The sequence below is a fragment of the Scyliorhinus torazame genome, chromosome 4, assembly GCF_047496885.1.
Source record: "Scyliorhinus torazame isolate Kashiwa2021f chromosome 4, sScyTor2.1, whole genome shotgun sequence".
Lineage (NCBI taxonomy): Eukaryota > Metazoa > Chordata > Chondrichthyes > Carcharhiniformes > Scyliorhinidae > Scyliorhinus > Scyliorhinus torazame.
Genome location: NC_092710.1, coordinates 301,341,198 through 301,367,910, shown reverse-complemented (window position 1 = coordinate 301,367,910; position 26,713 = coordinate 301,341,198). Strand labels below are relative to the sequence as shown.

Here is a 26,713-nt window from a genome sequence, read left to right as displayed (position 1 = left end):
ATCTGCTTTACCTGTCCAGATGTACTCAGAACTGAAGCCAAAGCCGAATCCATGTGAAATCACAAGTGGCTGTAAGCAGTTTTGGAGCTCCTGCTTTACGTAGAGGAAAGCACAACCTTTTGGACTACAGAACCACTTATGGCAATTGGATGTATAGTAGTCAGCACCTATAGAGCTGGGATACAGAATTATTACAGTTAAACATAGGAACATAGGAAATAGGAGCAGGAGTAGGAGAATCAATGTGTCAAGCCTGCTCAACCATTGAATATGATCATGGCTGATCATCTACCTCAATACTACTTTCCTGCACTATCTCTATATCCTTGATGACATTGGTCTATTGATTTCATTTGGAACATAGTCAGTAATTAGCTTCCACAGCCCTCTGGGGTAGAGAATTCCAAAGGTTCACCACCTTCTGAGTGAAAGAATTCCTCCTCATCTTAGTCTTAAGTGGCCGACCCCTTCTTTTGAGATGGCATCCCCCGGTTCTATTCCACAGCCAGGGTAAACATATTGGCTGGGATTCTCTGTTCTGGAGCCTAAGTGTTTCCACCAATGTAGAATCACTACAGGTCTCCGCTGGCGCCAGGAGTGGGGCCCGGTATGTGAGTCTCTCCCTTTACCATGCTAATTTATGGGAAAAACTCACTGGATTCCATCAGAATCCCGGTATTAGGCTGCCATTTTGAGCTGGTGGCCCAATACCGAGGTCCGGCGGCGGGCCCCTCACCCCCGACAGCGCAAGATCGTGCGAACCGTGAGATGAAAAATATGATTGCGGCCAATGTTTTTATTGTGCACCCCCACACCCTCCCCTGGCTGACAAGTAGATGCATCCTTTCCCCCACCACAGGAATAACTGGATTGGATGGGTATAGAAGAACACAAGGAAGTGCTGAAGGTTTTGGCAAAGGTTGGTATCATGACCGGTACAGGCTTGGAGGGCCGAAGAGCCTGTTCCTGTGCTGTATTGTTTTTTGTTCTTTGTAATGGCAATTATAATTTTCTCTACTCACTCATTTGATGTGGGGAATCACTGGCTGGGCCAGTATTTATTTCCCATTCCTAACTGCCCTACAATTACTGCATTAGAGGTCCTGTTTATCAATTTCCTTCTTAGTTTCCAGAAATCTGTTTTCAGGGCCTCATCCCCCATCCTACCTAAGACATGGGCCACAATCTCTGGCTGTTCACCCTCCGGTTAAACATATTTAATTCGCTGGCAATAGAATTTTACTGAGGATAAAGTAGTGTAGCAATTGTGCCACTGGACTGACAACCCAGAGTCTTGACTTCAAACAGCTGTCAGACTGAGCTGGAATGAGAGGGTCAAAAAACCAACTTGATAAAATCATGTTGGAACACACAGCTTTCTAATCAGTATCAGCTAAAATTAACAAGGTGGGTTTACTTACCTGACCTTCAGATCCATTACACCAAGTGCGTGTGCTCCATCGATAAGTACTTTCGTACCTCTATCGGAAATATAACAGATTTCACTGATTAAAAAATGGATAAATTTACAACAAGTTGCTCAGAAATATTGGGCCCAATTTAATGAAAAAAGAGACCCATTTTGGACAGGTTTAACAGGGTCACAGCAGTGGGTACGACACCGCTATCGAACGAGACTCTGTTATTTTTACAGGTCTCAGCAGGGAACACAGTGCCGAGACCACGTTCAGTCGCATTTCCTGCTCTGAGGAGCTCCGCTCGCCAGTCCAGGAAGAGATTGGAAAAGGTGCCCCGATTTCCCGGCCCTCCATGCCATGACCCCCCAATTCCACCCAACACCCCAACTCACCTGTTGGGGCGTCACTGAGCCAGCACCCCCCCCCCCCCCCCCCCCCCTCACCCTGGCACCCCAACTGACACAGGCAGGGCATCTCCAGGCCCGATTCCCAGCATGGGCAAAATACCACCTGGGGTCCTTGGCTCTGCCAACCTGGCAGTGCCAGGCTGACAGTATCACGGTGCCCAGGTGGCATAAGCAGTGCCAGGGTGCCACCTTGCCCAGGTCCCAACAACCCGGGGGCCTCCAATTTCCAGGGAGACTTCCCATGTGCTCTTCCGGCTGGTCCCCGTTTGTGGAGACCAGTGCTAACCATCGCTTGGCTGGGGTCTCCTCGGCGAGACCAATAGATCCCGGGGGCTGGTTTGATCTGGCGAAGGCATAGTTAAGTAAGCAGTTAAGTTCACTTAACTATGCAAATCTGGATCCCGCACATTGTGGGCAGGATCGTAATGTCTCGCAAGATCTTGTTAGGTCTCGCGGTGATAACGACCGTCGGGAATCCTGGAAGAAGCCTCTTATGGGATTTACCGGCATGTCCCCGTCCCAATTCCAGCTGGATTTGGCCAGTAAATCACACCCATTATTGTAATAAGAAAAGTGAAGAAGAATGGCACAGCAGTATTGCACACACATCAGGATTATGGGGCTGGCTTCTCCGCCAGCGGGATGCTCTGTTTTGCTGGCAGCCCGGGCGTTTCCCAATAGCATGGAGCTGCCCCACAATGGGAAACCCCATTGACTAGCCGGCGCTACGTAAAACATAAATATGGCGCGCGGCAGGTTCGTGGGCTGGGAGTGTTGCTCTTATGATGGGAGGATGAATAAATCAAGCCTACACCCTTGGGAGTTTGTTATTGAGAGAAGCGAAAGTTCTGTGTTGAATGGAGGGGAGATCACAAAATCACAGAATTGTTACAGTGCAAGAGGAGGCCATTTGGCCCATCGTGTCGGTACTGGTTCTCCAAATGAGCAATTCACCGAGTGTCATTCTCCTACCTTCTTCCCTTAACCCTTCACATTCTTCCTTTTCCGTTACAGTCTAGTGGATAGAAATATTGCCCATCAAACTTGATTTTAATTTAGTCTCTGGCTGATCAACCATTAATGGTTGTCAACGGAGAGGGTATCTGAATGCGAGAACCTTGACGAAGGATGAAAATAGTAGGATAGGGGAAGTAGGGATTTGTAAACAAGTTAAAATTAACAACTCGGTAACCAAATTTCAGTTTCAATATGTTATTCAGCAGAAGAAATCAACTTTAAACATTACCTTTCATGTAATAAACATCTCAAGACACTTTTAACTCGAAAAAAAAAAGGAAATTAAGGAAAGCCAACTTTTCAGCTACTGGTGGCTTTAATTTAGTTTTAGCTCATTTAGAAATACATGGCATAATATGATACATGATTCAAATGAAAAGCACAAATTCTTCCTTTGATATCAATTAAGTTAGTAAAGGTGTCATCAATGAAACCACAATTGGCAATGTAAAACATAAAGCAAAAGATTAAGGCATTGTTCATGTTGGTTGTCTTTTTAATTAACATCTCAATCTCCGAATGCTAAAAAGCACCGTTTTATTCTCCTTGAGGCAAATTGTCTCTCAGAAGAATAAAGAATGCTATAAATAGTTTCTAACAGACATAATTTTACTTCATAATTCTTCTTCCACAGTGTTGCCAACACTCCAGGGGTGCCCTGGAGACGCTTGGAATTAAACATTGATATCCTGGACAGTGCTAAAAGCAATCCAGAGGAAAAATCACAGAAGTATTCAAAAAATGTGCTTTTTAGTTTTTTTGAACATGTGTGCTTGGAGCATGGACTACTGGAGGGAGTGTGGGGCTGGGATGGTTTGAGAAAGAACGTCATGCATTGCAACCTCCAGGCATACACCAAACCACACTTGGCAACCCAATCCTCCCCCAAAATCTATTACTAAAATTGCTGCATGAAACACTTGGATTTTCTTGTACATTACCTTTTGTGACAGATGTCGATGATTTCTGGTAATGGATTGATAAATGCTGCATTGCTGGGAATGTGATCAAACACAGCCAATTTTGTCCCAGGTTGCAAAGACTCCTTCACTTTTGTAATAATCTAAAGAACACAAAAATAAATACTGAGCAAACGTGCTGTATTTCGTTTCTTTAATTTTGAGTTGAAATATTGTCCAATATTCGATCCACAAATCTCTTAGCTTCTCAAGTTCAATCAAAAGAAACTTCAATCAAAGTTTGCAGATAAAGTCATCGGGTCATGCAGCGCAGGAAAGGCCCTTCAGCCCATCGAGTCTGCACCGACAATAACTACCCCTAATTTTGCACTGATCCCACTTACCATATCCTTTTTGCACTGCCCCTAATAACTACCCCTAATTTTGCACTGATCCCACTTACCCATATCCTTGAATGTGATGGTGTTTCAAGTGCTCAACCAAGTGCCTCTTAAAGGTTGTGAGGTTTCCAGCCCTCACTACCTTCCCAGGGATTGTGTTCCAGATTCTCACCGCCCTTTGAGTGAATTTTTGTTCTCAAATTCCCTCGAAATCTCCTGCTTCTCACCCTAAAACTATGGCCCCTTGTGATTGATCCCTAAAGCAAGAGGAACAGCTGCTTCCTATTTATCCTGTCCAAACCCCTCATAATCCGGAGGCCGTGTTGGGGGATCAAATGATCGGGGATGCACTGACGAGTGGGTTCCTCGGTGCAGGAAATTAAGGTAAGTGCGGCCTCGGTGGGACCTTTCCTGCTGTGGCCAGAAAAAAATAACAGAGTCCTGTTCGATAGTGGGGTTATTCCAAGTGCTGGTAACCACCCCACTAAACCCGCCCACAATGGGATTATTTTTTTCCCGGTTAAATCGCACCCACTGTATTTAGTATTCATATTTTCACTAAATAATAGTTTCTACAGAATCTAATCACTTGGTTATATTTTCATGGTGCTATTAATCTTATGCCAATTCACAATGAAGGTCTAGGAAAAGGTACAGAGGAGGGAGGTTCAGTAGGATGACACGAGGTAATACAGTTGCGTGAAGAGAATAAACAGGCTGTAATTCTCCTCCTCCAAACAGAAAAGGTTCAGGGGAGACCAAATAACAGCATTTATTTGGCCTCGGCAAGGATCACCCTGCCGAGGCTTCACTTACCTTCATTTCCTGCACTGATGAGCTCTGACCTTTCAACCCCCCACGGTGGGGGCCTCTGGATCCTCCCCCCCCCCTCCCAATGCCCCAATTTACCTGTTAGGTGGTTCTCAAGCCCTCCCTCACCCCACCTCATAAGGGCAGGGCACACCTGGACCCAATTCCCGGCACAGGGACCTGGCACTGCCAGCCTGGCACCCTGGTAATGCCCCAGTCAGCCTGGCAGTGTCACCCAGGCAATGCCAGGGTGCCATTGCCAAGGTGTCTGGGTGACACTGCCATGGTGCCTGGGTGGCAGTGACGAATGTGATATAAAATAGTTAGTTCAAATATTAGTTACAGTAATGTAGATGTGGGCCAGTCTAATAGTAGTGAGTTCACAAAGGACAAAGGACAAAGGAATTCAGAAAGCATGGCAAGGATGGGGAAAAGGATGCTGGGTAACAAGAGGCCCAGGGTTAAGGAATGCGAAGTGAGCCAATCAGGATGTATGGCCAGGTCAGGAGGGGTATAGGATGACCTATGGGAATCTTGTATGTGAAACTTGATGCCATTTGAAAGAATTTGCAGAGATCTCTTTGTCTCCGACCTCACTCGGTTCCTAGGGTTTCAGGAGACAGCTTGTGTGTTCTGAGGCTCATTGTGAAGCGAGTCGGCCTTGCAAGTTGGTTCAAAATAAATAATACTATACCTACAAATCCATCTCGAGTTTTATTGAGGCCAGACTGATGGGTAAAGAATTCAGTGTTTTGTCAGCAGTTCCGAGGTGCAAGGCTGGCAGTGCTGATATGCCTGGGTGGAAGGAGTGCCAAGGTACCACCCTGCCCAGAGCCTGACCGCGAGGGGGCCTATGATGGCCTGGGAGATTCCCCAGGTGGTGCCCATATGCCTGGTCCACATTTGTGTGGACCAGTGCGGCATGGTGATTGGTTCCTGGACATTGAGGACGTCACCCTTCTCTCTGCAATCGAGGATTCCCTGCTACGAAGATGGCCCACATTCTTATTTGCGTTCCTCTTCCGGGTCTTGACTTGTATGAAACAGGGTCAGTCTTCTTAACTACCACCCCTGGGATCCAAGGATTCCCATATCTGAAATTGCGGATATAGACAGTCTCCTGACCTGAAAGTCCTCTTGTGTCGTCGGATGTCATAACTTTTTTTCTGAGCCTCCTGTTTTGACTCCACTTTCCCACTTAAGTTAGGAAACAGTAGACGGAGTCTGGTCCGGAGGCGCCTGCTCACCAGCAATTCCACTGGTGCAACCCTCACCATCACATGTGTTGAGATCCTGGCGTTGAAACAAACTGAGTCAGTTTGATATTGAGATAGTCGCTGGGCTTGTCTGTTTCTTCATACCGTTTGGACAGCTCGGCCAAGACATTAGAAGACAGGTGGTAGAGCACAGTTCAAATGTGCTTCGACCCATTAAACTTTGAGAATGCCTGGAATTCTCCGCTGGTGAAGGGGTTCCTGTTGTTGGACATGAGGACTTCCGGTATCTCATCAGAGTTTCCTATAGTGGCGCTAGAAGTCGTGGAGGAAATCCGATATATGTCCATCCATTTAGGGTGAGCATCGTCCAAGATCAAAAACATTGACCCCATAAATAGCCCAATGTAGTCCGTGTGCACCCTGACCAAGACCTTCCTGTCCATTCTCAAAGGTGTAGCAAGGTTGATGGTGGGAACTTCAGATTCTCCTGACATGAAGGTTACTATTTCACCAAACATTCAATGTCAGAAGTGAAGGTTAGAAGACACCGACCAGAGTGAATAACCTCATTGGACACAACTATTCCCTTTACACTGCATACTCTCACCGTCTCCCAGGCTCGAAAAGAGGCAGCCACTCCAGGAAGCGGGGAAAACGTGCAGGCCCGCAGGTGAGAGTGAAACAAAGCGGCCCCAAAGCCCCTCCGCCTAGCTTACTCCGAGCTAATGTCTAATCTCTAGAAAATAAGCATAGACGAACTTAAAGCCAGACTCACTTTTCAAAGAGAACTAAGGGACTGCTGTGTGCTCTGCTTCACGGAGACATGGCTCACTCCTGCTTCACCGGACTGTGCCCTACAACCAGAGGGCTTCTCAATCCACCAAATGGACTGTACGGCGTCAGGCAAGGCAAGGGGAGGTGGGGTCTGCCTCCTAATCAACACCTCCTGGTGCCTAGATGTAGCAACACTGGCGTGTTTCTGCTTCCCGGACCTAGAATACCTGACGCTAAAATGCCGCCCCTACTACCTTCCACGGGAGTTCAGCTCCGTTATCCTGACGGCAGTTTACATCCCACCCCATGCGAACGTGAAAATCGCACTGGGCGAAATATTCACCACCACAAATAGCCTTGAAACGAAACATGCCAAGGCCTTGTTCATTGTAGCTGGGGACTTCAATCAGGCCAAGCTCAAGAGTTACCGCCAACACGTCACCTGTTCCACCAGAGGCCCAAACATCCTGGACCACTGCTACACAAATATCAAACATGCCTACCGCTCTATCGCTCGCCCACACTTTGGCAAATCTGACCACAAGGCTGTGCTCCTGCTCCCGGCTTATAGGCAAAAACTGAAGCCGGAGAATCCGTCAAAGAAAGTCGTGCATTGTTGGTCTGAGGAATTGGATGAACGGGACTGCTTAGTCAGTGGACTGGTCAGTATTTTAAAAATCTGCAACCAGCCTGAACGAGTACGCCACTACAGTAACTGACTTCATTAGTAAGTGGGTAGAAGATTGTGTTCCAAAGAAGCAAATCCACGTGTTTCCCAACTGGAAACCCTGGATGACAGGGATATCCACTGAGGCATTCAAGTCAGGCGACCCTGACCTATACAAGAAAGCCAGATATGATCTAAAGAAATCCATCAAAGATGCCAAAAGACAGTACTGGACCAAGCTCAAGTCCCATGCTAGCCTTACGGATCCCCGCCGTCTATGGCAAGGTCTGCAAGGCATAACGGGCTACAAGATGAAGGCATGTAAAATCGCCGGCTCCAACGCACCTCTCCCTGATGAGCTCAACGCATTCTATGCCTGATTTGAGCAAGAGGTCAGCGAGAGCAAGCCCTCCACCCCAGAAGCTGCAGATGAATGTGTATCTGAGATCACCACTGCAGACGTCAGAGCAGCCTTCTCGAAGGTCAACCCACGGAAAGCCACTGGCCGGATGGGGTACCCGGTCGAGCACTCAGGTCTTACGCGGATCAGCTGGCAGGGGTATTCACAGACATCTTCAACCTCTCTTTACAACAATCTGAGGTCCCTATCTGTTTCAAGAAGACGACCATCATCCCTGTACCCAAAAAAAGTCAAGCAGTGTCTTAATGACTATCGTCCAGTGGCTCTGACATCCATCATCATGAACTGCACTCTACCCTGGAACACCTAGATAACAAAGACACCTATGTCAGACTCCTATTTATCGACTACAGCTCAGCCTTCAACACCATCATTCCTACGAAACTCATCTCCAAACTCCGTGGCCTTGGCCTCGGCTCCTCCCTCTGTGACTGGATCCTGAACTTTCTAACCCACAGGCCACAATCAGTAAAGATCGGCAACAACACCTCCTCCACGATCATCCTCAACACCGGTGCCCCACAAGGCTGTGTCCTCAGCCCCCTACTATACTCCTTATACACCTATGACTGTGTGGCCAAATTCCCTCCAACTCGATTTTCAAATTTGCTGATGACACCACCGTAGTGGGTCGGATTTCAAACAATGACGAGACAGAGTACAGGAATGAGATAGAGAATCTGATGAACTGGTGCGACGACAATAATCTCTCCCTCAATGTCAACAAAACAAAGGAGATTGCCATTGACTTCAGGAAGCGTAGTGGACAACATGCCCCTGTCTACATCAATGGGAACGAAGTAGAAAGGGTGAAAAGCTTCAAGTTTTTAGGTGTACAGATCACCAACAGCCTGTCCTGGTCCCCCCATGCCGACACTATAGTTAAGAAAGCCCACCAACGACTCTACTTTCTCAGAAGACTGAGGAAATTTGGCATTTCAGCTACGACCTTCACCAACTTCTACAGATGCGTCATAGAAAGCATTCTTTCTGGTTGTATCACAGCTTGGTATGGCGCCTGTCTGCCCAAGACCGCAGGAAACTACAAAAGGTTGTGAATGTAGCCCAGTCCATCATGCAAACCAGCCTCCCATTCATTGACTCTATCTATAATTCCCGCTGCCTCAGAAAGGCAGCCAGCATAATTAAGGACCCCACGCACCCTGGACATACTCTCTTCCACCTTCTTCCGCCAGGAAAAAGATTTTGAAGTCACGTACCAACCGACTCAAGAACAGCTTCTTCCCTACTGCCATTAGACATCTGAACGGACCTACCTCGTATTAAGTTGATCTTTTCTCTACACCTTGCTGTAACTGTAACATTATATTCTGCAGTCTCTCCTTCCTTCCCTATGTACGGTATGCATTGTTTGTACAGCATGCAAGAAACAATACTTTTCACTGTATACCAATACATGTGACAATAATAAATCAAATCAAATCAAATCAGAATCAAGCCGGGACCACCAGATATAGTTCCTTGTGAGCATTTTCATTTTAGGAGACTCCTAGGTGACCATTGTGGAGCTTCCGGCCAGGGCGAAGGACAGCCACTCAGGCTCCCCACAGGATGATGCCATCTTCCACGCTTAATTCTTAGATTTTCAATAGGGAGGGCTTCAGGTCCTCCGTGGGGTGTCCTTGGATATCGCTGCTTAGGATCACGTGGAGTAGTTTCGCCAGCGTGGGATCTTTCTGGGTCCATGTCTGGATCTGCCTGGCAGACACAGGCAGGGTGTCCATAAAATTCATTGTCTTGATGACCTTGTCCATTCTTGGTAGGGGGCGGGTCAGTTTGCAGTTAACGGTAGGCAGCTCAGGTTGTCAGCATTGGCTATGTGCATTCCCGAGTGGTGCTCGAAGGAGTATTCTTAAACTACCATCAAGAGTGCCCTGCGGGGACTTCCGGGTGCGGCTATGCAGAGCTAGGTCGCATATTTGGTAGCTCCCACTTGGAACGGACTTTTGGGCTCTTTTACAGGGCCCCCACGGCATTTGTTTGACATTTCCCGGTGTGGGAAGAAGACTGCAACATTCCCCTGAGTGTCCCCCAGGAATGTTATGTCTTTTGGTTACCAGACCCGGCAGAAACAGTAAAAGATTTGGCTTGAGCTGCAGAAATAGACAAAAGCCTCTTCCAGCATGCAGGCGGGGGAAGGGCAAGCTTAAAGCTGCAATCTGACTTGAGGGCCTCTATCAAAGATGAATTCTAGCAGCAGAGGGAACAACTGTGAAAAGATCTACCAAGGCCATTGAAGAAGCAGGGACGAGGCTTCCGGTGGCGGCCGTGGAGGAGTAGGTCGCGCATTCGGCAGCTCCCGTCTGGAACCGACTCTCAGATCTTTTTCAGGAGTTTCCATCGACTTTTTGGGGCAGACTGGTGAAGCGAACACTGCCAAAAGGATTCCCTCTCGACTTCCGGTTGCGGCTATGTGGAGCTAAGCCGCGCGATTCGGCAGCTCCCGCTACCACGGACTTTCGGGCTCGTTAGAGGAGCCCCAACCGAACTTTTTTTTTTGACACAACCCGTGGGGAAGGGAAGAGAGAGGTCCCCCTCCAACCTCTGTGAAACGGACCAGAAGTGTAACAGCCAAAGGAGCGGCACTGGAGCAACGGGAGAAGCGAGGGAAAGAAAACAAAATGGCGGCGGCCAGGGACAATGGGGAGCTGCAGGAGTTCATCAAGCGCTGCTTCGAGGAGCAGCGCAAGGAGATGTTGGCGCCTATGCTTTCGGCAATTGAAGGACTCAGGATCACCCAGAAGGCCCACGAAGCTAAGATCCAGGAGGACGAGCTCGTGGGCCTGGCGGTGAGAGTGGAGCAGAACGAGGCGCTGCACAAGAAGTGGGCGGGAAGACTCGAAGACCTGGAGAACAGGTCGAGGAGAAAGAATCTGCGAATCCTGGGTCTCCCTGAGCGAGTGGAGGGGGCTGATGCCGGGGCATACGCGAGCACGATGCTCGAGGCGATGATGGGCGCGGAGGCCCCTTCGAGGCCGCTGGAGTTGGACGGGGCACATCGGGTGCTGGTGAAGAAGCCCCAGGCAAATGAGCCGCCAAGGGCGATGGTGGTGAGGTTCCACCGGTTCACGGACAGAGAGTGGGTCCTGAGATGGGCCAAGAAGGAGCGGAGCAGTAAGTGGGACAATGCAGAGATCCGAATATACCCGGACTGGAGCACGGAGGTTGCAAAGCGGAGAGCGGGTTTCAACCGGGCCAAAGCGGTGTTGTACCGGAAAGAAGTGAAATTCGGAATGCTGCAGCCAGCGCGACTGTGGGTCACATACAAGGGCCAACACTATTACTTCAAAACGCCTGAAGAGGCGTGGACCTTTGTACAAGCCGAAAAGTTGGACTCTAACTGAGGGTTTGTGAGGGTGGGGGGGATGTTTGGGGTTTGATGTGTGATGGTTGTTGTATATAGGGGGTCAATCACACGCAGGAAATGTTACATGGGCTGGGGGAGAGAGACATGGCCGCGACAGGAGCTGCGCCAGAGGGGGCGGAGCGGGCTTTGAAAAGCGCAGGGTGTTTTCCCGCGCGCGGGAAGAAAGGCGGGAAGGGGAATGAAGGAATGCATATGGATTGGGAGACTCCCACACGGGGAGGTCAATGGGACGGCGGGGGAAGCCGGGGTCAGCAGGCGTCAGCTGACTTACGGGAGTGACATGGGGGGAGCAAAAAATCTAGACAGGGGTCTAGCGGGGGGGGAGGGGAGGGGGGGAAGGGGGGGGGAAGGGTTGCTGCTGCACTGGCCGAAAGGGAATGGGACACAGAAGAGGTGGTCGGGACGGGGGTCCCACCTCTGGGAGACTGGAGGGTGATGGAGGCGTGGACACGGGACTGGCCCAGAAAAGGAGATGGCTAGTCGGCAGGGGGCGGGGGGATATGTAATGGTGAGCGGTAGGCTGCAAGGGACGTGGGTGGTGTTGGTAAACGTATACGCCCCGAACTGGGATGATGCAGGATTCATGAAGCGCATGTTGGGGCGCATTCCAGACCTGGAGATAGGAGGCCTGATAATGGGAGGGGACTTCAATACAGTGTTGGATACAGCACTGGACCGCTCCAAATCAAGGACTGGAAAGAGGCCGGCGGCGGCCAAGGTACTTGGGGGTTTATGGATCAGATGGGGGGAGTGGACCCATGGCGGTTTGCAAGGCCACAGGCCAGGGAATTTTCTTTCTTCTCCCATGTACACAAAGCCTACTCCCGGATAGATTTCTTTGTTCTGGGTAGGGCGCTCATCCCGAGGGTGGAGGGGACGGAGTATTCGGCCATAGCCTTTTCGGACCATGCCCCGCACTGGGTGGAACTGGAGCTGGGAGAGGAGAGGGACCAACGCCCGTTGTGGCGGCTGGATGTGGGACTGTTGGCGGACGAGGTGGTGTGTGGGAAGGTGAGGGGATGTATCGAAAGGTACTTGGAGGCCAACGACAACGGGGAGGTGCAGGTAGGGGTGGTATGGGAGGCGTTGAAGGCGGTAATCAGGGGAGAGCTAATCTCCATTAGGGCTCATAGGGAGAAGACAGAGGGTATGGAAAGGGAGAGGTTAGTGGGGGAGATTTTGAGAGTGGACAGGAGATACGCAGAGGCCCCGGAGGAAAGATTACTTGGGGAAAGACGACGGCTCCAGACGGAGTTTGACCTGTTGACCACAGGGAAGGCGGAGACACAGTGGAGGAAAGCGCAGGGGGCGACCTACGATTATGGGGAAAAGGCTAGTCGGATGCTGGCACACCAGTTCTGTAAGAGGATGGCAGCGAGGGAAATAGGGGGAGTCAAAGATGGAAGGGGAGCCACGGTTCGGAGTGCGACGAAAATAAACGAGGTATTCAAGGCCTTTTATGAGGACATTGTCCCAGCGGGGGAAGAGGGGATGAGACGATTCCTAGATCAGCTGAGATTCCCGAGAGTGGAGGAGCAAGAGGTGGCTGGTTTGGGGGCACCAATTGGGTTGGAGGAGCTGAGCAAGGGTTTGGGGAGCATGCAGGCGGGGAAGGCCCCGGGACCGGACGGATTCCCGGTGGAGTTCTACAGGAAGTACGCAGACCTGTTGGCCCCGCTACTGGTGAGGACCTTTAATGAGGCAAGAGAGGAGGGGACCCTGCCCCCGACAATGTCGGAAGTGACAATTTCTTTGATCCTAAAGCGGGACAAGGACCCACTGCAATGTGGATCGTACAGGCCGATCTCGCTCCTCAATGTGGATGCAAAGTTGCTGGCAAAAGTGCTGGCCACGAGGATCGAGGACTGTGTCCCAGGGGTAATCCACGAGGACCAGACGGGATTTGTAAAAGGCAGGCAACTAAACACCAATGTGCGGCTTTTAAACGTGATAATGATGCCACCGGAGGAGGGAGAGGCGGAAATAGTGGCAGCTATGGACGCGGAGAAGGATTTTGACCGAGTTGAGTGGGAGTACCTCTGGGAGGTGCTGCGTAGGTTTGGGTTCGGGGTAGGGTTATCAATTGGGTTAAGCTCCTTTACAGAGCCCCGATGGCGAGTGTAGTGACGAACCGGCGGAGGTCGGAATACTTTCGACTGTACCGAGGGACGAGGCAGGGGTGCCTCCTGTCCGCCCTGTTGTTCGCATTGGCGATCGAACCATTGGCCATGTCATTGAGGGAGTCTAATAAATGGAGGGGGGTGGACGGAGTGGGAGAAGAGCATCAGGTGTCGCTATATGCGGATGACCTGTTGCTGTACGTGGCGGATCCAATGGAGGGGATGGTGGAGGTCATGCAGACTCTAAGGGAGTTTGGGGAGTTTTCGGGCTATAAGCTCAATGTAGGGAAGAGTGAGCTCTTTGTATTACAGGCGGGGGACCAAGAAAGAGGGATAGGGGACCTACCGCTGAGGAGGGCGGAGGGGAGCTTTCGGTATCTGGGGATCCAGATAGCCAGGAGTTGGGGGGCCCTACATAAACTGAATCTGACGAGGTTGGTGGAGCAAATGGAGGAGGATTTCAAAAGATGGGACATGTTACTGCTCTCGCTGGCGGGTAGAGTGCAGTCGGTCAAAATGGTGGTCCTTCCGCGGTTTCTGTTTGTGTTTCAGTGCCTTCCCATCGTGATCACTAAGGCCTTTTTTAAGAGAGTAGGCAGGAGTATTATGGGGTTGGTGTGGGCGAATAAGACCCTGAGAGTAAGGAGAGGGTTCCTGGAACGCAGTAGGGACCGAGGAGGGTTGGCGCTGCCAAACCTGGGGAGCTACTACTGGGCAGCAAATGTGGCGATGATTCGCAAGTGGGTTATGGAGGGAGAGGGGGCGGCATGGAAGAGGATGGAGATGGCGACCTGTAAAGGAACGAGCCTGGGGGCGTTGGTGACGGCCCCGCTGCAGCTCTCACCGACAAAGTATACCACGAGCCCGGTGGTGGTGGCAACGCTAAGGATCTGGGGCCAGTGGAGACGGCACCGGGGTGCAATGGGAGCATCGGTGTGGTCCCCGATCAGGGGTAACCACCGGTTTATCCCGGGGAAGATGGACGGGGGGTTCCAGAGCTGGCATCGGGCGGGAATTGGAAGAATGGGGGACCTGTTCATCGGCGGGACGTTTGCGAGCCTAGGGGCACTGGAGGAGAAGTTCGAGTTACCCCCGGGAAATGCCTTCAGATAAATTCAGGTGAGGGCTTTTGTGAGGCGACAGGTGAGGGAATTCCCGTTGCTCCCGGCACAAGAAGTTCAAGGTAAGGTGATCTCAGGTGTGTGGGTCGGGGAGGGCAAGGTGTCGGAAATACACCAGGAGTTGAAAGAAGAGGGGGAAGCGCTGGTAGAAGAGTTGAAGGGTAAATGGGAGGAGGAGCTGGAGGAGGAGATCGAGGAAGGTCTGTGGGCTGATGCCCTAGGTAGGGTTAATTCCTCCTCCTCGTGTGCCAGGCTCAGCCTGATACAATTTATGGTGGTCCACAGTGCGCACTTGACGGGGGCAAGGTTGAGTAGGTTCTTTGGGGTGGAGGACAGATGTGGAAGGTGCTCAGGGAGCCCGGCGAACCATGTCCATATGTTTTGGTCATGCCCGGCACTGGAAGGGTTCTGGAGAGGAGTGGCGGGAGCAATATCTCAGGTGGTGAAAGTCCGGGTCAAGCCAAGCTGGGGGCTAGCAATAATTGGAGTAGTGGATGAACCCGGAGTGCAGGAGGCGAAAGAGGCCGACATTCTGGCCTTTGCGTCCCTAGTAGCCCGGCGAAGGTTCTTGCTAATGTGGAAGGAGGCGAAGCCCCCCAGCCTGGAGGCCTGGATAAATGATATGGCTGGGTTCATAAAGTTGGAGAGGATTAAGTTCGCCTTGAGAGGGTCTGCGCAGGGGTTCTACAGGTGGTGGCAACCGTTCCTAGACTATCTCGCGGAGCGTTAGAGGAAGGTCGGTCAGCAGCAGCAGCAACCTTGGGGGGGTGGGGGGGTGGGGGGGGGGGGGGAAACAACGTCCTGGGAAGGGGAGGAGGGGGGGGAAAGGGGGGTCTGCCTGGAAGGGTGGATGAGCAAGAGATAACATGAAGGGTTGGGGAAACTGGCACGTATGGGTGAGGGCCAGTGTACAAAGCTGTGTAAATATATCATTTTGCCATGTATATATCTTGCTCTGCGCGATTTCTCAATTTTGTTTGTTACGGCGGGGGGGGTTATTGTTTGTCAGGGAGAAAAATTGTGTTAAAAAACTTTAATAAATATATATATTTTTTAAAAGAGTGCCCTGCGCTGAATCCAAGCCGAAACAATGGGTGGGATCTCCTTGTCCTCTTTAAAAAGACCCAACAGGAGTTTATGGTCTGTGATTATCATAAAGTCGGCCATAGACGTACAGATGGGACTTTTTACTCCCCACCTTCGTTTCCGATTTTTGCATAGCATCTCACTGCCTCTGCCAGGGTCCGCAACGCATATGTAAGCAGTCGCTCGGTGCCAGCCCTATACTGTAGGGAGATGCATCGCACATTAGTACCTGCAGTCTCATGGACCGTAGTGCACCAAGTTGCTGGATGACAGCAACTGTTCCTTCACTTTGGTGAATGCTTCTTCCTGTGGTGCTTGCCACGACCACTTCTGTTCAGAGTCTGCACGTTCTTCCCATGTCTGCGTGGGTTTCCTCCGGGTGCTCCGGTTTCCTCCCACATGTCCTGAAAGGCGTGCTGTTAGGTAATGTGGACATGTTGATATCTCCCTCTGTGTCCCCGAACTGGCGCCAGAATGTGGCGACTTGGGACTTTTCACTGTAACTTCATTGCAATGTTAGTGGAAGCCTACTGGTGACAATAAATATTATATTCTGCTTTTTCTTTAGCAATGCATGTAGGGGTGCCAGTAAGGTTAATAATTGATGAGGTCTGGGAATAACTTCAATTCCATCGTGTCCCGCAGGGTCGGTGCTTTTATGGCCTACCACTAACGTAAGGGTCACCAGCCTATAATTTCCTGGATTATCCCTGCTGCCCTTCTTAAACAACAGAACAACATTGTTCTGGAACTTCACCCATAGCTAGTGAGCATAGAAAGATTACTGTCAAGGCCCCAACAATTTCCTCCCTTGCCTCCCTCAGTATTCTGGGGTCAATCCCATTAGGCCCTGGGGACTTATCTACTTTAATGCTTTTTAAGATACCCAACACCTCTTTATTAATATCAACAGAACTCAGAATATCTACACTCTACCCTGTACTCCTCATCCACCGAGTCCTTATCTTTGGTGAATACTGAGGCAAAGTATTCATTTCGTATCTCTCCCATTTCGTTTGGTTCCATACATAGATTCCCTCGAATATCCTTGAATGAATCAATCCTTTCTCTGGCTACCCTCTTATCTTTACATATGTATGAAACGCCTTATGATTTTCCTCAATCCTGTTTGCCAACGACATTTCATGACCCCTTTTAGACTTCCCAAATCCTTCCTTAAGTTCCTTCCTACTTTCTTTATATTCTTCAAAGGCTTCATCTGTCCTAAGCCTTTCAGACCTCACAAGTGCTTCCTTTTTCTTTTTAACAAGGTTCATAATATCCCTCGTTATCCAGGGTTCCTATACTTGCCACCCTTATCTTTCGTCCTCACAGGTACATGCCGGTCCTGAATTCTAATCAACTGACATTTGAAAGCCTCCCACATGTCAGATGTTGATTTTCCCTCAAACAGACTCACCCAGTCAACACTCTCTAGATCCTGCCTAATGCTGTTGTAATTAGCCTTCCCCCAGTCTCATCCAATATGGGGAACATGCGATGCTGAGCACGCTGCAGTCCATTGAATCTTGGAGTTCCTGGGCCCCTTTTTCTGCATTTTCCAGGGGCAGCACCAGTTCTATTGCTCTTTTAAGATCAAGAGCAGGTTCGGCAAGCAGTTTTCCATGTGTTGAGCCGTTGTCTATCGCGCAGACCAGCCGGTCCCATAGCATCTCTGGCAGGGATGGCCCATACTCACAGTATGGGTGTTTCCTGAGCCTTGTCAGAGACTCCATTATATAAGACCATAAGACATAGTGTTATGGGCGACGCGTTTTCAGAACCCCAAAATGTATCATGGAGTTCAACCAACCTCTCCCTTTCATGGATTTGTTGCTTTTCCGAGCACACGGCTTGTTCCCCAGGTGTGGGATTACAATTATGGACACGTGGGTTTTTAAACACAAAACACTGTTTATTCCATGATCTCAACTTAACATCTTAAATAAACATTGGATCTCTTAACACCCCTTAGTTCAAAGAAAACTCAGAAAATATTGCAACAGTAAATACTTCCTCAAAATGTTCCTTCAAACTTCCAAGAGACTTAACACCTTTAAACAAAATCACATCAGGTTAAAGGCTTCACTATTCTAAGTTTAAATCACACAAATGGTCCAGAGATAGTCTTGTATCTCAGAGATCCAGCTCCCTGCAAACACAGACACTCCCAAGCTCTTTTCAAAACTTACAGCTCTCTGGAAACACAGACACACACAAACTGCTTTCCTCCAAACCTGCAAAAGCTGCAGCTCTCTGGAGACCCACAGACACACACAAGCTGTGTTTCCAAAACTGAAACTAAAAACCTGCTAAAATGGCTGACTTAAGCCCAGCTCCACCCACTCTCTGACATCACTGTTTTCTTAAAGGTACATTGCTTAAACATCCATGTCATAAAGGTACCCTCACATGACACCTCACCCCAAGAAAAATAAATAAACCATCAACTTCAAGATGGTTTCATTTTTCACTTTTGCACCATCCACTAAGAAATGTACACAGTAAATATACCTTTTTGTTGTTTAAAAAAACAACACACGCAAACAGGTATAATAATATAGTCCATTTTTCTTTGTTCTTCTTCCTCCAACCGAAATCCTTTTCGATTGACAGTCTCTTTGAACAAAGTCTCTGCATGATCCATCCATTCCCCTACTCCTCGGCATTTCTCTTTAGAATCAGATAATTCAGTTCAATCTGACCACAACAGTCCCTTGCAATTCTTCAATACAGGAACATTCTGTCCATTGAATGTTTTTACGTTTCTTCAGCAATTCCATCAGTGGAGTAATCACGCCACAAAACTTTTGCACACCTGTTCGATCACAATCATTCATGCTAGGAGATCGCATTATTTCCCTTCGTCTTGAGGGTATCAGAAACTCCGCAAGGAAAGTGATTCGGGCTTCTCCAAATTCACTTTCGGCTAGGTTCATGACCAAACCTGCCTCCTGAAGTCGATTGAAGACCTCCGTACGATGTTTTAAATGTTCTTTCCATGTGTGGAAGTTGGAAATAAAAGCAGATTCTCCCACTTCCTCCAGGCAATCCTTCAATGGTGGGACAGGATAAGAGTCCGTTCTTGTAACTGCATTCACCTTTCTATAGTCCACACACAACCGTTGGGTACCGTCTGCTTTAGGTACCATCACTATGGGTGAGCTCCATTGGCTGCAACCCACTTCAATTATGCCATTTTTAAGCAACTCTCAATCTCTTTGTTAACCTGTGCCAATTTTAAAGGATTACGTCTATATGGATGTTGTTTGATAGGAACAGCATTTTCCACATCTACATCATGTAGAGCCATTTTAGTACTCCCAATTTATCTCTACAACCTTGCCCATGTGATATCAATAACTCTTTCAGGTCAGATAGTTTTTCCTCTGGAAGGTAACTTAACAATTCATCCCAATTTTTAAGAACATCCTCATTTTCCAATTTAATTTGAGATATGTCAAATTCACAGTCATCTGGATTTGGTTTGTCACTTTGAGTTAGAATCATTAAAACCTCCTTTTTCTCTCCTTCCCTTTCAAAGTACCTTTTAAGCATATTCACATGACACACTCTGTGAGTTTTCCTTCTATCTGGTGTTTTTACCACGTAATTCACCTCACTTAATTTCCTTTCAATCTGATACGGTCCACAAAACCTAGCTTTTAAAGGCTCACCTACCACTGGTAACAACACTTAAACTTTATCCCCACTGGCAAAACTATGAACTTTGGATTTCTTGTCCGCTACCCGTTTCATCACATTTTGAGCAACTTTCAAATGTTGTCTTGCCAATTCACCTGCTCTATTTAATCGTTCCCTAAAATTTGACACGTAATCCAATAGTGTAATTTCCGATTCTCACCCACCAATTTTTCCTTAACCAATTTAAGTGGTCCTCTTACCTCATGACCAAAAATTAGTTCAAAAGAACGAAATTTGGTAGACTCATTAGGTGCATCCCTAATTGCAAACAATACGAATGGGATTCCTTTATCCCAATCCTCTGGATAATCTTGACATTGGATAATCTTAAACATTGTCTTTAATGTCTGATGCCACCTTTCTAACGCTCCCTGTGATTCTGGATGGTACGCAGTTGATTTAAATTGTTTTATTCCTAAGCTATCCATAACTTCTTTGAATAACTTTGAAGTAAAGTTTGATCCTAGATCCGATTGAAACTCTGTGGGTAGTCCATATCTAGTAAAGAATTTAAGTAACTACCCCACAATCCTTTTAATTGTAATAATATGGGCAGCACGGTAATACAAGTGGATAGCACTGTGGCTTAACAGCGCCAGGGTCCCAGCTTCGATTCCCCGCTGGGTCACTGTCTGTGCGGAGTCTGCACGTTCTCCCCGCGTCTGCGTGGGTTTCCTCCGGGTGTTCCGGTTTCCTCCCACAGTCCAAAGATGTGCAGGTTAGGTGGATTGGCCATGATAAATTGCCCTTAGTGACCAAAAAGGTTAGGAGCGGTTATTGGGTTATGGGGATAGGGTGGAAGTGAGGGCTTAAGTGGGTCGGTGCAGACTCGATGGGCCAAATGGCCTCCTTCTGCACTGTGTGTTCTATGTATTATGTACTGGAATGGCCTCTGGAAACCTAGTAGACACATCCATTATAGTCAAAAGATATTGATTCTCACTTTTTGTTTTAGGAAGCGGTCCTACACAATCAATTAGGACCCTCGTAAAAGGTTCCTCAAATGCTGGAATGGGTATTAAGGGCGCTGGTTTTATCACTGCTTGAGGTTTCCCTATCACTTGACATGTGTGACATGATTGACAAAATGTAACTACATCGTTATGTAGTCCAGGCCAATAAAAATGTTTCTGGATTTTAGCTTGAGTTTTCCTTCTTCCCAAATGACCTCCCACTGGTACCTCATGTGCAACTCGCAACACCTCCTTTCTATACCCTACCGACAATACTACTTGATGAACTTCTGCCCACTTTTCATCCGCCTGCATATGTACAGGTCTCCATTTTCTCATCAAGACACCACTTTTACAGTAATAACACTCTGGTATACACTCAGATTCCTCTTCCGTATATGCTTTCTGATATATCCGTTTTATTTCTACAACTTTCTATTGTAACTACGCCAATTTTCCTGAACTAAAAATATCCGCCTCATCCTCCACCTGTTCTTGTTCTTTCTCAACCATCTGATCAAAAATCGTTTCTGATAATTGCACTTCAACTTCATCTTCACTCTTTGATTTCTCCTCTTGTCTTAACCTGTGACTTTACGACCTCGTTACTACACAATCCGGAAAAATCCCAGGATATTCGTCCTTCACCCCTTCAGTTGACTGATTTTCCACTGGCTTATCAACCACAGTAGGCATTACTCCCACCTGTGATCCAGCTATATCATTACCCAAGATAAACTGTAATCCTGGACAAGATAGTTTATCTATTACTCCCACTACCACTTCACCACTCTTCACTGGACTTTCCAACCTTACCGTAAATAATGGAACGCTACTCCTCTCACCCTGAATTCCACATATCACCACCTTTTCTGGCAACATTCTTCCCAAACTACATAATTCCTCATCTCTTACCATTAAAGATTGACTAGCCCATGTATCTCTTAAAATTGTGACTTCTTTACCTGCTCCTCCTGATACACATGAGTAAACTTTACACACACAAGTAAATTCTTGAAAGACATCTGGCACCTTCTTATCAATCACCTCTTGATCAGGCTGTACAATCGTTTGCACCTCCTTCGCTTCCCTTGGGCTTTCCTTTACCACTCTAACAAACCCCACTGTCTTTCGTTGTCTGTGAGCTTTAGGCACTAGTTCATATGCACTTAAGATGGATTTCTTCACCTCCTCATACGTTCCAGATACCTCCTCCGGTAGTGATGCAAACACTTCACTAGCTCTACCTACCAGCTTTGTTTGAATCAGTAACACCCACATGTCCTGTGTCCATTTCATTTGTTTAGCTACCTTCTCAAATGAAATGAAAAAGACTTCCACTTCCTTCTCGTCAAACCTTGACAATGCTTGGAGATATTTAAATAGATTCCCACCAAGCCTTCGACTATGACGCTCTTTCTCACTATCCTCATCACTATCCTCCAACTGTACGTTTCCCTTTACGTCTGCCAATTTTAACTGACTGTCATGTTTCATGGCCATTTTCTGAAGTTCAAACTCCCTCTCTTTATCTTTTTCCCTGATTTGTATCTCCCTTTCTTTTTCTTTTTGTTCTGCTAGGGCTATTCTTTCTTTTCTCCTTTCTTCTCTCTCCTTTTCTTTTTCCTCTCTCTCTCTTTCTCTTTCTTTTTCCTGTCTCTCTCTTTCTCTTTCTTTTTCCTGTCTCTCTCTTTCTTTTTTCTCTCTCTCATTCTCGTATTCCAGCCGCTTTAATTCTGTCTCATGTTCCATTTGTTTAATTTGCAACTGAATTTTCCATTTCCAATGAGTCAGACTCTATCTCAGGCAACTTTAAATGCTTAACCACCGCCATAATTACCTCATCAATTTGCATTTTGTCAGGTAATGTTAACTGCAATGTTCTTGCCAAATCTAACAGTCTGCTTTTCGTTTCTGTCCATAAAGTACTACGTGTGACATTCTCTACCCCCAAAAACTTCTGAGCCTCTGAAAGAGCCATTGTTCACAACACTCTCCCCACTTAAACTAAATACCACACCGTAAAAGCAACAATCCTCCACTGTCTTTAAGTTCACAAAAGCCAATCCAATAGATAGACTTTTATCCCCCTCGAGCCCCCAATTGTTATGGCGAGGCGTTTTCAGAACCCCAAAATGTATCATGGAGTTCAACCAACCTCTCCCTTTAATGGATTTGTTGCTTTTCCGAACACGCGGCTTGTTCCCCAGGTGTGATATTACAATTATGGACACGTGGGTTTTTGAACACAAAACACTGTTTATTCCATGAACTCAACTTAACATCTTAAATAAACATTGGATCTCTTAACACCCCTTACTTCAAAGATAACTCAGAAAATATTGCAACAGTAAATACTTCCTCAAAATGTTCCTTCAAACTTCCAAGAGACTTAACACCTTTAAACAAAATCACATCAGGTTAAAGGCTTCACTATTCTAAGTTTAAATCACACAAATGATCCAGAGATAATCTATTATTTCAGCGATCCAGCTCCCTGCAAACACAGACACTCCCAAGCTCTTTTCAAAACTTGCAGCTCTCTTGAAACACACAGACACACACAAACTGCTTTCCTCCAAACCTGCAAAACTAAACTGCAAAAACTGCAGCTCTCTGGAGACCCACAGACACACACAAGCTGTGTTTCCAAAACTGAAATTAAAAACCTGCCAAAATGGCTGACCTAAAGCCCAGCTCCATCCACTCTCTGACATCACTGTTTTCTTAAAGGTACATTGCTTAAACATCCATGTCTTAAAGGTACCCTGACATGACAATAGGAGCAGAATTAGGCCACTCGGCCCATCGAGTCTGCTCCGCAATTCAATCATGGCCAATATTTTCTCATCCCCATTCTCCTGCCTTCTCCCCATAACCCCTGATCCCCTTATTAATCAGGTTCTCCAGGGACTCTTCCAGCTGTATGAAACCTGCAGCACTGGAGAATAACTGATGGTCTTGGGTCGTAGTACTCGGCACTAAGTCTACCAGCTCAGTAAACGTTTTAGTGTCCAGGGCTGTCAGGTAAGGCAGTCAAAAGTATTACTTTCTGTCAGTCGTCACCTTCCATTCCATTCACATGAAAGAAATAGTGCATTCTTTTGACATACTGGGTTCAATCCTCAATGCCCATATCATACAGATCACGTTTCTTGAATAACAGGATTTCCGGGCTCCCTTTGCACACTTCTTACCAGAAGCGTTTTTTTCCTTAAGCAGGGCTGTTCAGAATCCCATTCTTGCTCCTTGCTGCCAGTGTAGCAACCCAGGAGACACAAAGATAAAGTTGAACCAAATTTATATAACTCAAAAGTAAAGCTGCACCCACGACATATAACAGTAGTGTCCCATGCAGGACTAATAGGAACTCCCGCTCCGGGTCTGGATTGGTATTTAAAGGGCTTGATAATGAGTCCCAGCTGGACAAGCCTCCGCCTGCTACCATGAGATCCCATGCTCCACGAGCCACAAGGGGAGATCAATGAGTGATCCCTCGTGGTTCTCTTGAGGGTTTTCACAGGACCAAAGGGGATCCTGGCCCCACTGATGATGTCAACCTGACTATCTGTGAGATTTTACCAAAGGCAACAAATTAAGAGGCCGTGTCCCAGAATGCTGTCCAATTAAAGATGGCAGACAGGACACATTGACCCAATGCGAGAACCCGCAGCAAAGTCCTGCTAAAAGGTGCCATCCAGAAATATACACAATACTTCAGCTGAGGGTTAATCAATAACTTGGCATGTCTTTCTTGTTTTTTTTAAGTCTATGTCCATACAAGCTTTCTTCAGCACCATAAGAAATAGCCATGTCACCTTCAAAAACATTTGAATATGTACCCCAAGTCCCTCTGCTCTTGCACACCAGTTAAAGGCTGCTTTTTATATGCCTCCACTGGGCACGTTTTCAGCAAATGCTCACACCACCACCTTCCCACCCATCCCCCAAGCTCACTCTCATAATATGGGGGTTGGGCAGGCACCAAAATCGGCAACCTGCCCGCCATAGTTAAAGAGGTAACCACGGGTCAATTAAGCTTGGTATCAAGCCAATCGATCCTGATAAAGTGCTGGCCATGCCTTAAACAGTTGTTGTTGGCAGTCAGGCGGGAGGTGTGAAAACCATCCGTAATATTCCACCTTATGTCTCTATGTTGTTTCTCCCAAAGCATATCATTTCACACTAGTCCGCATTAAATTGCATCTGGTATGTGCCTTTCCATTTCACCATGACTATGCCCTCCTGAACTCTGCTCCTGTCCCACTCGCTGTTACCTATATTGCCGGGTTTTGTGTCATCTGTAAACTTCTAAATTGCACTTTCCAGGTTATTCATCCAGAAAAAGAAAATGGTCCTAATAATGACCACTGGGGACCCCATAGAGGCTGGTTTAGCTCACTGGGCTAAATCGCTGGCTTTTAAAGCAGACCAAGGCAGGCCAGCAGCACGGTTCAATTCCCGTACTAGCCACCCCGAACAGGCTCCGGAATGTGGCGACTAGGGGCTTTTCACAGTAACTTCATTGAAGCCTACTCGTGACAATAAGCGATTTTCATTTCAATTTTCATTTCATGTGTGTGTGCTTCGTTCCAGTCAGAAGAGCATCTGTTCCCCAGTACTCTCTGCCGCCTCCTATCCCTTAGCCAATTACGTACCACCGTCCTTTAATCCCATGTGCTTTGATTTTCTGAATAAGTTTATTATGTGGTGATTTATTAAAGACCTTTCCAAAGTCCACATATGCATCAACTGCACTACCATCAAAAACCCTCGTTGTTACTGCAATGAAGAACTCAATCAGGTAGTTAACACCAAGTCTTATTTTCTCAAGTTGGTTTCCTAATTTCTTCCACTTAAACATTCTGAAAACCACAGTTTTCAGTCCTTGTTTCAAACTCCGCTCTGTAGCTACCAACTCCCCTCCTTTCCACATCGCCCAACTTTGCCCTGGCTCATCTACCGCTAAATCCATCATTATTGCCAGCATTACTCCTCGGCTATTCCAATTCACCACTGGCTGGTCTTCCACATTTAATCCATCGTAAGCATGGGGTCATAGAAACATAAAAAATAGAAGCAGGAGGAGGCCATTCTGCCCTTCGAGCCTGCTCTGCCATTCATGGCTGATGTATGAAGTTCAATACATGATCCCACCTTTCCCTCATATCCTTTGACCCCTTTAGTCCCAAGTAGATATCTAATTCTTTCTTGAAATTACACAACGTTTTGGCCTCAACTAGCAAATTCCACAGATTCACCACAATTTCTCCTCACCTTAGTCCTAAAAGGACTCGTATCCTCAAACTATGACCTAGTACTGGATACCCCCACCATCGGGAAAGTTTTTCTGAAGCTACCCCGTCTAATCCTAACTAACTTAGTCTCTCCTCATATGACAGTCCTGCCATCTCAGGAATCAGTCTGGTAAACCTTTGCTGCGCTCCCTCCATAGAAGAACATCCTTCCTCAGATAAAGACACCAAACTTGCACATGATACTCCAGGGGCGGGATTCCCGTGAACCGGCAGGGCGGGCCGCACCGGTGCCGAGGAATCACTCCGGCGTTGGGCCGCCTCAAAGGTGGGGAATCCTCCGCACCTTCAGGGGCTAGGCCAGCGGCGGAGTGTTTGGCGCCAAGCCAACTGACGTCGAAGGGCTCCGCCAGCCGGCACGAGTTGGCCCATGCGCGGAAGCGCCAGCGTGTGCTGGCATGATCCCAGCACATGTGCAGGGGGGGTTCTTCTCCGCGCCGGCCATGGCGGACCGTTACAGCGGCCAGCGCGGAGGGAAAGATCGCGGGCCAGGTCACTGTGGGGGCACCCCCGGGGCCAGATCTCCACTGCGCCCCCCCCCTCCCACCCCCCGAGGACTCTGCAGGCTGCCCGCAGAGCCAAGTCCCGCCGGTATGGACCTGGTTTGATCTACGCCGGCGGGACTGGCTTAAAACGGGCGGCCGCTTGGCCCATCGTGGGGCGGAGAATCACCGGGGGGGGGGGGCGCTGTTAGCGGCCGCCGACCGGCGAGGCGCGATTCCCGCCCCCGCCAAAACCCCAGAGCCGGAGAATTCGGCAGCCGGTGTTGGGGCGTCAGGGCGGGATTCACGCCACCACCCGGCGATTCTACGACCCAGCGGGGGGGTCGGAGAATCCTGCCCCAGGTGTGGCCTCACCAACGCCCTATACAATTGTAGTAAAACATCTCTATTCCTATACACAAATCCTCTCGCTATGAAGGCCAACACACCCATTTCCTCCTTTACTACCTGCTGTACCTGTGCGCTTACTTTCAGTGATTGATGCATGATGA

At 48.0% G+C, this 26,713-nt stretch overlaps 1 protein-coding gene across 4 annotated transcripts in view; it reads right to left on the bottom strand.

The window, feature by feature from the left end:
- Positions 1 to 26,713, bottom strand: part of LOC140411039 (uncharacterized) — a 325,334-nt gene that overhangs the window by 156,346 nt on the left and 142,275 nt on the right. For all 4 annotated transcript variants that reach the window (XM_072500024.1, XM_072500021.1, XM_072500022.1 and 1 more), the window contains 3 exons: positions 3,784 to 3,905; positions 1,422 to 1,481; positions 12 to 175 (listed from right to left, as the gene is read on the bottom strand). In XM_072500024.1, the coding sequence (XP_072356125.1) occupies positions 12 to 175; positions 1,422 to 1,481; positions 3,784 to 3,905 (346 nt within the window). The remainder of the gene's footprint in view (positions 1 to 11; positions 176 to 1,421; positions 1,482 to 3,783; positions 3,906 to 26,713) is intronic.